Genomic DNA, 12328 nt, shown 5'->3' with positions numbered 1-12328 from the left:
ACTGATTACTAGCGAGATATAAAGAGGTTTTAGATCGCCTGAAGAAGATTAACCACCATAGTGCTTACCTAACCTAACCTAACCTAGCTTAACCTAACCTAACCTCATCCCCCCAAAATAGTATTAGTGGATAATCTTCAGGTGAAATAAACTGGAGTGGATGTTCTTCAGATGATCCATATACAACGATTCTTAAGGAAACACACAAAAAATATATAACGAAGCTTAACAGAGGGAATAACGAAGGACAATGAAGGCTTTAACGGGGTTACCTGTACAAACTCAGGTCCTGTTGTCTATACAAGTAACGTAAAGTATTCATTATGTTTCCTGGCTTTAATAGGTATTTAGTAGGACAGGTAAATTCATCCGTAATTAGTCGGACAGGTAAAGTAATCAGTATTTAGTAGGTCAGGTAATGTCGTCAGTAATTAGTAGATCAGGTAATGTCATCAGTAATTAATAGGACAGGTAAAATCATCCGTAATAAGTAGGTCTGGTAAAATAAATCTTCAAGACTCACTAAGTGGAGTTAATAGGAATAGCCCTTAAGTACTACCTTCACCTGTGTACGTGTTATAGTGACTGTGCGCGTGTTATAGTGACTGCGTGTTATAGTGACTGTGTGCGTGTTATAGTGATCTGTGTGCGTGTTATAGTGACTGTGTGCGTGTTATAGTGATTGTGTGCGTGTTATAGTGACTGTGTGCGTGTTATAGTGACTGTGTACGTGTTATAGTGACTGTGTACGTGTTATAGCGACTGTGTGCGTGTTATAGTGACTGTGTGCGTGTTATAGTGATTGTGTGCGTGTTATAGTGACTGTGTGCGTGTTATAGTGAATGTGTGCGTGTTATAGTGACTGTGTACGTGTTATAGTGACTGTGTACGTGTTATAGTGACTGTGTGCGTGTCATAGTGTGGAGCTTCGTTCGTGAGTGGTAACATGCTTTGAGGTAGAGGTAGGTGTGTGTGTGTGTGTGTGTGTGAACTGGGTGATGTTAGAACGCGTTGTCTCTGTCTGTCTGTCTGTCTGTTTCAACTCGACTTTATTACCATTTGATATATACAATTACTTCAGTTCACCTGTTCATTAAGGCACACGGGAATAATATTACTAATTAGAGGAAACACATTTAGTAATTTGGGATTAATTTGTTGGATTTTCATTAGAGGAAAATGTCGTATCCTAATTCTGGGAAACGTGTTGTGTAATGAGAGAAAATATACTTAATTATAATTGATGAGGGAAGTGGTGTTTTATAAGGTAATTAAGGGGGATTAGGTGTTAGTTAATTTACACATAAATATTTTAGTTTAATTAAGGAGAGTTGTTGTTGTTAAGCTGTTTTATATAATTTTAATGTTAGATTATTTTTTTGTTTTTATTTAATTTATTCTTTTGGTGTATTCATGTATAGTGGTTAACCAAAGGTGTTGTCGCTACTCTACTTGTGGAGGAGAAAGAAGAAGAGGAGAAGGGAAGGAAGAGAAAGAGAGAACAAGAGGAAGGGGGAGGAAGGGGAAGGAAGAGGAGGAGGAGGAGGAGGCCATTTACCCGTGCATTGTCTGTCCAAATAAAATTATTCGAATTCATAATATCCCAATTTCACGTTTCAGTAATCCCGCACTTCAAAACAAACACACACACACACACACACACACACACACACACACACACACATACACACACACACATACACACACGCATACACACACACACACACACTCACACACACACACACACACACACACACACTCACACACACTCACACACAGTGCTACATAATCATAGTTCAATACCCTCTATGATTTTGACTAATCCTGTAAAAAAAAATATATCATATAATTTGTACCTGTAATCCGTGAACGTTAATTACTCCATTGCCTTTCACTATGCATTATTAATAAGTCGACTAATCATTAATATGTAATGACGTTCGTAAAACATTGAGGTAAATTACATAGTCAATTATTTGGTAATGGTGATATAGTTGGCCGTAGTTATGGTTTAATTGTAACCACTTTAGGGAGAGAGAGAGAGAGAGAGAGAGAGAGAGAGAGAGGAGAGTTTACTACAATAAAAACAGACACCAACAACAGACAGACACAACAGACACCAACAGTTAACAACAGACAGACACAACAGACACCAACAGTTAACAACAGACAGACACAACAGGGACCAACAGTTAACAACAGACAGACACAACAGGGACCAACAGTTAACAACAGGGACCAACAGTTAACAACAGACAGACACAACAGGGACCAACAGTTAACCTGGCACATCCCCAGACGGGTAAAAGACAGACCGGTCACAACTCACTGGCGGGGCAGTCCGGGGTCGAGCCTTCAGTAATTACAGCGATATTGTAACAGGCAGTGAGGCGAGAAATGCTCTTGTTCCCAGCAGTTTGTCGGACACTGGTACCAGACTCAGATCACATGAAGATTAGCTCCCCCACCTTAGATTATTTTATCTTAAGATTTAATACCCTAACGGCATCTAGGGGGGGGGTCTGGTTTGGTTAAGTTAGGTTAGGTTAGGTTAGGTTAGGTTAGGTTAGGTTAGGTTAGGTTAGGTTAGGTTAAGTTAGGTTAGGTTAGCTGTACAAGGTTAGGTTAGGTTTGAGTTAGCTTTAGGGTGGTTAATCTTAAGGTGAAATATGCCTGAGTGGTGGTGGAGGGGGGACTATGAAATGAGAGATTCAGTTATAAAAACCCCGGTACTGTAATTACATCTGCATAATAGTTCAATTGAGAAGAATGTAAAGGGACTCGGGGGGAGGTTGGGTGACGTGTAGGGATTTCATGGATGGATGAGATTATACAGAAAGAAGTTAGTAAATACCCTGATGTGTTTAGACCACTTAACATTTGAGTGTGTGGAGATGACTAGGATTATAGGACACATTATATCACTATAAACTTGGTTGTTTTTTTAGTGTTAATATTTTTTCAGTAATTAGTGTTTGAGTTGTGTTTTATTCTCCTGTTTATTGTGTAATTTGATGAAGTGGGGAAAGGTTAGGTTATTTGTTTGGGTGATATAGGATAGTGTTTCAGCTTGTGCTAGAAATATTAGTGTGTGGTTTAATTGTTTGAAAGTCGTATGGTGGTAGGTTAGGTTTTAACTCTTGTAGTTTAGTGGTGGTTTGTAAAATTAACTAAAATCGTAATATATGATGGTAAACCAATACACGTTTGAACCCAGTATATCACCAGAAACACACGAGGCCAACACTCACAGTATAGTAATGCCGCGTTATATCACCAGCTCTTAATACTCTGGGTTCATCCTTTACCACACACCAGCTTTAATGTTACACTAACACCACCTCAACGGGTCAAAACGCTTCCTTATACAGTAAACATTACGTTAGTTCCTATGATTAAACACATCAAAGTATAACTACTGTATCAGTAAAGTCAAACATCACGCTATGCTCTCATCATTCACGTAGAGACACAGTGAGCCGTCACCTGTGATACAAGGCTGCAGGCAACGCATGCAGGCAGGCAGCGTGAGATAGCCATGTGTCTCTAATACCCTTTAGCCATCCTGGCTTTGCTCGCCCAGAGGAAGTCACTGGGCCGAACGAAGCCGGGCTTTGACAGCCTGATACGGACCCTATGTCTCTCCTGGGCCCCAATTACTGCCGGGTACTGATCCGGAAAATAACAACGAAGATGAGGAGGGCGGCGGCAAGCTTCCAGGAGATAAGGTCTTCGTTAAAATGTCAAAAAAAGGAAAACGGATGACAGAGGCGGCGGAGGTGGAATCGGTGAGTCGTAGTGTAGCTGGTATCACGGACCATCAGCCTTCCTCGTGAAGATGATGGATGGGGTAACACGCTACCACTCAAACATTTTGTCCGGTTAAAAATTTGTTGTTTAACTTTACGGGAAAACTTACAACTGTATTTGAAACGATCATCAAAAGGGTGACACGACGAAACGCAGAGAAAAATATGAAAGATAAAGCAATAAAAGAAACAAAAATACCGATAAAAGACGTCAAGAGGAGAGCCAAGAGGACACGACTTCTCATAGAAAACGTATAGAAGAGAAATTGTTGTGGAGGCGCCGGAGCAGGAAAACATCAAGGACAGAAAACTCACCAAAGTACCTTCAACTCCGTCATCTTGTTATGCCAGCTGGTAATGTAATTTTCAGCGCACAACACCAAAAGTGACTATTGGCCTGAGGCAGCAGAGGGGCCGCGTCTCGGAGGAAGGGACGGAGGAGAGCAAAGGAAATAATATAGATATATATACAGTACGTTACTACCAGGACAATTTTACCTCATCTGCGTCTTTAGTAAATGGCGTCTACCCCGGGACCTCTTTAGTGAGATAAGACGTGGAGGACACACGGCTTATGGTTATGAGCGTGAGGGAAATATGATGACGACGGGGGACCTTATATACGACCATCAAGAAGATCAAGAAAAAGCCTAATGAAGTGGTAATAATCCTTAAAGAAACATAGTAAAATTTTATTCGCCAGAAATGTTCAGTGAGGGTTAATTAACCTTCTTCAGACTTGGTATCAGCCAGATGTGTGACGGAGGAAATATATCACGGCCACAATAATGTATCACAAAGGAAAAAGATCATCATTGATATGTGGGAGCTCTTCAAGGGGTTAATTAACCTGACAGATGAGTACAGATGCCCTGGGACGTGACAGGTGAACCGCCGCAGAGGGAGAATATTGGCAACACTGTCACCACCCAGTTTATGGGACTTGTATAATAAAGGATGAATGATAATATCGGGAATGTAAACAGTAGAGGATATTTGAAATTAATTAAGACTGGAATTCAAGCGATATATAATTACTAAAGATCTAGGCGGCAATTCTCTCGTCAATTAAAAGTGTAACAGATGGCTAACGTACGTGTGTGTGTGTGTGTGTGTGTGTGTGTGTGTACAGTAAAAGTTATATAACAAACATGGTGAAGCATATGTGACGGGCTACACTCAGACATACTCGTCAGCGTCTTAACGTCATCTCACCCAACGAGTCTCATGTGGTGGCTTCTTCAGGTTGGTGGAGTGCTGGCGGGCGGGAGTGGACAGCAGAGTGCCTCGTTGACCGTGGCACTAACGAGCTAACGAAGGTCTGGAGGAGGCCTTCATTACGACCTGCTAATGACCTCACCAGCGCCGGGTATGTAACGACCATGGTGGGGGTAAGGAGGGAGGGTAATGGGAGAGAAAGAAGGGTGAGGGGGGTTAAGGGGGAGGGTAATGGGAGAGAAAGAAGGGTGAGGGGGTTAAGGGGAGGAGTGATGGGAGAGAAAGAAAGGGGAGGGGCTGGATGGAAGGTAAGATGAGAGGGGGAAGGACCACTTGAGGCAGAAAAGATGGGCGTTAAGGGTGGTGATGGGCGTGAGGATGGCGTCCACGAGAGAGAGAGAGAGAGAGAGAGAGAGAGAGAGAGAGAGAGAGAGGAGAGAGAGAGAGAGAGAGAGAGAGAGAGAGAGAGAGAGACTGACCCCATCACACTGTCTGTCTGGAAGATATTATATATACAGTTCAGTGTCTCAGTGAGGGATGTGTCTGTATGTCTATCAGGAGGAATAATAATACAGCGTTGAGAGAGAGAGAGAGAGAGAGAGAGAGAGAGAGAGAGAGAGAGAGAGAGAGAGAGAGAGAGTCTTCCTGCTTCATCCACCAGTAACATGACAATTAAACCGCTTGACAAATAAGTTCATCAGCCCCCTCCATAAAAAGAAGAAAAAAATCGACAACTACCCGCTTCCTGTCCCATGTTTTCAGTGCGCGTGGCGAAGTCCGGAGAAGCGAGAATGGAAGTGGACACGCATAGTATACACACGCACGCACGCACGCACGCACGCACACACACACACACACACACACACACACACACTAGTGGCGCCAATGGACGTCAGGGTTCCATGCAATTAATGTTTCACTTGTTGGAGGCTGATCAGGACAGGGGTCACTCGTGTTAAAGTCGTGTCTGGTCGTGACGTGCTGTGTCCTGTCGGGTCGTCGTTCAGTCACCATTAGGTCCGACAGCAGTTTTGCATATACGAGGGAGGTTGGGGTGTTTCTGTGTCGTCGTGTTTAATTTTACTGAGGATGTGAGAGTTTAGGCAGCTCGGTTATAGTCAACAGTCTCTCCCGGCCTGACTGATGGATGTGGTTATATTTCTCGTGAGTGAGGAGTTTGTCTTTATCACGAGCGGCATAAAGTATCTCGTGAACTGCTCTTGGTGTTTGTTTTATAATGAATTCATCTTATTAGTTTTTGTCTGAATGTGTTTGTCTACTATTGCCTTGTGTGTGTTTGTGTGTGTGTTAGATATCCACACACCCACACACACGCACACACAAAAGCCCAACTGTCAACACATCTCCAGTTTCACAATTTCTTGAAAAATGGTTTGGCTGCAGTAACAACCTGTCTCATTAGCATACACACAACACAGTGACAGAAGCATTTCCTGCATCACATTAATTATCATGAGGGGAATAGGAGTAAGGTGGCACTGTTGAGAGTAAGGTGGCACTGTTGAGAGTAAGGTGGCACTGTTGAGAGTAAGGTGGCACTGTTGAGAGTAAGGTGGCACTGTTGACAGTAAGGTGGCACTGTTGAGAGTTAAGGTGGCACTGTTGACAGTGGGTGGACTGTTGAGAGTAAGGTGGCACTGTTGAGAGTAAGGTGGCACTGTTGAGAGTAAGGTGGCACTGTTGAGAGTAAGGTGGCACTGTTGAGAGTAACGTGGCACTGTTGACAGTAAGGTGGCACTGTTGACAGTAAGGTGGCACTGTTGACAGTAAGGTGGCACTGTTGAGAGTAAGGTGGCACTGTTGAGAGTAAGGTGGCACTATTAAATATATATATTAGTTTTAAGGTGGATGGCACAGTTTGTGTTAGATTTACACTCTACACACAAAGATACATCTATACTGATATTATAGTATACACCAGTAGTATAATAAGACCGCTTTCTTGATGTGTGACCTGTGGTGTATACTCAAACATACATCTGTGTACCTAAACATATATAATTTATAGCATTAAGTATATATTTGTATCGAGTACGTTGGCACCGTCTCATTAACGCTGTAATGGCACTCCAGGGCATCCCAACTGACGTCACACACACACACACACACACACACACACACACACACACACTACAATCCAACACCTACGCGGTGACAAAATAACCTCAGGTGTATCTCATTAGTGGCAAGGTTACCTGCCTCTGAAATTGCTTTATAATCGTCTCTTATTTTGAAATGTAAGAAATTTTCCTCGACGCACTCAGCCAGGAAGAGACTTAAGTTCTAATTATAAATGTTATGTTATTAGGACAGGTGATAAGGGAACTGAATTTGGTTCATTATATAATGTGGTCAGGTAGTACAGTTCAACGTTGATATTATACCGGTGAAAATAACTCACGCCCTGATGTAGCCTTTGTTTAACATTGTGGCGTCGCTGTCATACATTGTAGCGTTTGTTATCGTTTGGGTGATGTTGGGGACGGCTGTTTTCTTGATGTTTTGGATGTTGTTGAGAGAGAGAGAGAGAGAGAGAGAGAGAGAGATTAGTTTAGTTACAAAAATGAAAGAATAGATAAAGACACAGACAAATGGACGTACAGATAGACGAGGCAGAGATAAAGGAACACCAGACATATTTGAGACATTTCGGAGAGAGGAGAGAGGAGGAAAGAAGGAAGATAATCAGCGGAACATGGAGAGACCCTCGAGATTATCTCTTCCGGACGGCGCTCCACCTTCCCTGTGGCTTTTACCAGGTCACTAAATTGTTGGTCTCGGCCATAAAAAGCCATAAAAGTGCAATCAGGCACACGTGGACCGACAGGTAATTCCACTTTTTGACCCACTGTTTAGCCGACCCCCGCGCGATACCACTCCGAGATTGGGAGCGTTTAAAGGTTGGTTACGAGGCCGTCTGTGTGTCTGTCTCGGTAACCTTCCCCTCCTCCCCCTTCCCTCCGCCCTTCTCCTACCACCCCCCTTCAGGTAGCTGTTGGCTGAATCAGTGGGCGGGAGCCGTAGGTAAGTTGCTAAAGATAAAAGGAAGAGTTTGAGCGACTTTTACTGCTGGGTTCGCACTGATAAATACGCTATTAAATTGTGACGGTATAAATACATTCTCAGAGACGGTCACGTGCTTGGATCTGACGGACGGACGGACGTGTGTGTGTGTGTGTGTTCCAGTGAGCTTACCAACATAACAACGCTCTCATGTGCTATATATAGGTGGATCTGATGCAGGGCTTCTTGGTTTACTAGACAAGAGACACTAAGATGTTTTATTTTAGAACCAACAGGTAGATATTTAGTATAACTTGACGTATATGTGGGTGGGTGTGGTGCTGTGAGCTTACGACACACTTCCATCCTGAGGTGGGGTTTTTTTTTCCTAGGGACGATAAGAGAGGTTAGATATCAAGGAACTGTGACACGTGTAGTTTATTGTTATATCTTGATGCGCGATGTTGTGAGTTTACGACACACCACCATCCTGATGTGTTGTTCTAGAGGCTGGTATTAGGGTGATCCTTCAGTTGGTTGATGCTCGTGAAGGGATTATTTCAATAAGATTTTCGGGTTCAGTTTCGGATTCGGGTTCGGGTTCAGTTTTGGGTTCAGGTTCAGTTTCATGTTCGGGTTCGGGTTCCTGAGGTCTTTGGACAGATGTGTTGTTGTAGAGACAGAGGAAGGGGGGTTTACAGATGGTAAGATGTGTATGGGAGTTTATCTTTTATGTATGTATGTATGTACAGTATGTATGTATGTATGTATGTATGTATGTATGTATGTATGTATGTATGTATGTATGTATGTATGTACAGTATGTTAATTCAGAAGCTGCATGTCAGTGTACTGTATTCGGAAGCTTTAACCATACTCTGGTATCGCGGTAGTCAGGTGACAGCAGAGCGAAATATATTCATGATGTTGGAGGCGATGATGAGACGAGACAACGGAGAGAGAGAGAGAGAGAGAGAGAGAGAGAGAGAGAGAGAGAGAGAGAGAGAGAGAGAGAGAGAGAGAGAGAGAGAGAGAGAGAGAGAGAGAGAGAGAGAGAGAGAGAGCTTGAGATTACAAATTGGTGATAGACATACAAACATTTATTAAAACAGATAATACAAGACATAGAGAGTCACTCCAAACACACACACACACACACACCAGCTCTATTGTAACACTACACTGGTAAAATTCATTGCTCCTGCTGCCCAACACCAGCTGTGTATGTGTGTGTTTGCTTGTTTGAGTGTTCGATTTTGTCTTTGCGTGTGTTTTATGAGTTTTTTTTTTATGTATTTATGAGTGTTTGTGTGTACTGTATGTGCTACGATGCACATACTGTACATTTGTGTGTGAGTGTATTTGTGCATTGATGGACTGTGTGTACTGTGTGTGTGTGTGGCTAACGTCATTACCACTGCAGCACTGTATGGCCACCTGCCTCCTGCCAGCTGTGTGTTGGGGAGGAACGTTTACCTCGCTCGCTTATTGTCTCCTTGAGTGTCTATTCACCTTTATTTATTTGGATCACCTGAAGATTAATGGCCCCAGTTTGTTTCACCTGATTAAAACCCTAACCTAACCTAACCTAACCTACCTTACCTTACCTTACCTTACCTTACCTTACCTTACCTTACCTTACCTAACCCAGCCTACCCTTACCTTACGTTACCTGAACCTTACTTTACCTTACTCCTTTCTTCCCTACAATATTTTCTTGTTCCTTTCTTCCCTCTTTCCTTTCCCCCTTCCTCCTTTTCCCTCCTTACTCCTTTTCCCTCCTTCCATCCCTATTCCCTTCCGTTCTTCTCCCTCCTCTCTTCTCATTCTCCCTTTAGGTAGGTGTCGTGGCCTCGTGTCCCTCCCACCGCCGGCCCTTGACAACCTATCAGTAACACCGCTGTTACCACTCACCCTACTCATTATCTTCCTTCCTTCCTTCCTTCCTTACTTCCTTCCTTCTTCCTTACTTCCTTCTTCCTTACTACCTTCTTACCTTCCTCCCACACTCTATACCCCATTCCCTCTCTCCCACACATCACACCTCCTTCCCTACCTCACTCCTTCCCTCCTGCATCGCACTCTTCCCTTCCCTACCTTGACCTTCCCTCTCCCTTCCCTCTCCCTTCCTCTCCACACCTCACTGACCCCTCCCCTGTCTTAATCTTCCCCCCTCCCTCCCTCCCTCCACACTCACCCCCCACCTGACACGACCACACCCGAAGGAGGCTCCTAACTTTTGAAAAAAAAAAGTAAACAAAGTTAAAGTAAGTTGTTGTTGTTGTGGTGGTGGTGGTGGTGTTGTGGTGGTGGTGTCAATATGAATAAATGTGACGTAAATTTAAAATGTAAATATCTTAAAATAAAATGAAAAACATGTAAATAATTTTGTATAGTGTAAGTGTTGACATTGTAAAAATAGTTTTGAAAAATACGAATGAAAAAAATAAAGGTACTGTAAAAGAAGAAAAAAAAATCCGAAATCAATTTAGATAATAAAATGTGAAGAAATAAGTTATAAAAGATGTAAAAAAGTTGTAAAAGAGTGAGGTTCTTACATGTTTAGGTTTGCGGGGAGGACACAAAGCTGTTCTCTCGGCCCGATTATCTTTTGATTCATCTTTATTCGCCTTTATTACCCATCTCACCCTAAAGGTGGTAAAGGGATACTGTTATTTGTGTGTGTGTGTGTGTGTGTGTGTGTGTGTGTGTGTGTGTGTGTGTGAAGTGCTCTTACACACACACTTCTGTATCATTCCTGACGGTTCCTCAAGCTCGGATCCTTCAGCTGCCTTTACTGTACATTATGGCCGACATGGTTCCGTGTCCTGAGGAGTCCCCGGTGTTAGGTGGCCAGGGGGCAGAGGACGTGGCCTATGTAGGGTTTTTTCGTCAAATGTTTATAGTTGTAAATAGGATTTTTTTTTCTTTAAGTTCGTATTGTAATATTTTGTTTTTGTATTAATGATAATTTGTCCCTTCATGATGTTTCAGTGATTTACTGAGTGTGTCTCTCTTACCCTGATTTCACCCTTTCATTTCCTTCCTTCACTCCCCTTCACCCATCTCTCCCTGTACATCAGCCGTATATTCCTCCCCTCTCCGCCCCTACTGAGTGGCCCAGGAGGGGCGGAGGGCCGCCAGTTGAGTGGCCAGCTTGGCTGAGTTGCCACGGCTCGATATTTCTATTTAGTCAACAATGTGGAAGGTATTTTAGGAGATTGTATCACGCACAGCAGACTAAATGATCCTTACGGAGGCCTAGCAGGGTGTCCATGGGGGGGGGGGGGGGCGTACAGTAGAGTCGGGGTAGTCTCTCTATTGTCTTGGCACCGTCCTGTTGTTCAGTTTAATACACTGATACAGTCCTCCGAGCTAAAATCTACCCTGACACTGTAGGTCACTTATGCTGCAGTGTGGCCAATAAAAGGTATCCCTAAGTCTTATTAAGGACAGGTCTGAGCACCGCCTCTCAGCGCACATATTGAGTTGGCAACGATACTCCGGACAGGTGCAACGCGCTATTATACGGTTCATAACAGTCTAGCATGATTTACATATATATACCCTGTTTCAGTGTCACCTCCTGTTTATGTCAACATTGATGGTGCTCCCTCGTCTGCTGTGGCTTATAACTTTGCTTTGTTTTCTTCATTTACTCGAGTGTTAAAGACTTTACGATAATTTTCCTTCGGTTGCGTCTCCGTGTGCAGTAGGTAACTTAAGTTGTCTTGGTATGTGCTGGCCAATTTCAACAACCCTCCACTCCCCGGCCAGTCTTCCCCAACTACCCTAGACCCCGCAGTACTCCCCCGAGACCCCAACAAGAAGATAGTTGCCCATATCTTCAAAACCTTCCAGGGTTGTCAACATGCACCTCTACATTGAATTTTGCAACGATTTCAAATAACATAGTGGGAAAACTTGAAAAAATATGTTTTGTATTAGAAATTTATTTTATGATCTTATAGTAAACTACAACCAGGTAATAATTTGGATTGGCTTCTGCTTGTAGGTTCAGTAATAATATGCTGTATGGTGTGAGGTGAACTGACAACACTGTAGTTTGCAAAACGGACAGGGGGTCGTCTGCCGGCCCGAGAGAGGAGGGGGGGAGCTGCCTCTATTATACCGGCGCTCGTATCTAAACATTTTAGTAATAATAAAAAGAGATGATAATCATCTTTATTTTACACAGGTGGGCCATACATAACATAAAACGTGGGTACGAGTCCTCGATTAAATTCGGGTGCGGCTGTTTAATGGAGGACTGGCGA

General features: G+C 43.1%; 1 protein-coding gene across 1 annotated transcript in view; it reads right to left on the bottom strand.

The window, feature by feature from the left end:
• Positions 1 to 6382: 6382 nt before the first annotated feature.
• LOC121854235 overlaps positions 6383 to 12328 on the bottom strand; it is a 68728-nt gene continuing 62782 nt past the window's right edge. Inside the window, exon 3 of the mRNA XM_042348749.1 lies at positions 6383 to 6825. Within this exon, the coding sequence (XP_042204683.1) occupies positions 6383 to 6825 (443 nt within the window). The remainder of the gene's footprint in view (positions 6826 to 12328) is intronic.

This window comes from Homarus americanus, unplaced genomic scaffold (genome assembly GCF_018991925.1).
Source record: "Homarus americanus isolate GMGI-L3 unplaced genomic scaffold, GMGI_Hamer_2.0 scaffold54443, whole genome shotgun sequence".
NCBI classification, from domain to species: domain Eukaryota; kingdom Metazoa; phylum Arthropoda; class Malacostraca; order Decapoda; family Nephropidae; genus Homarus; species Homarus americanus.
The sequence above is the reverse complement of the archived record's forward strand: the minus strand, read 5'-3'. Positions and strand labels throughout refer to the sequence as shown.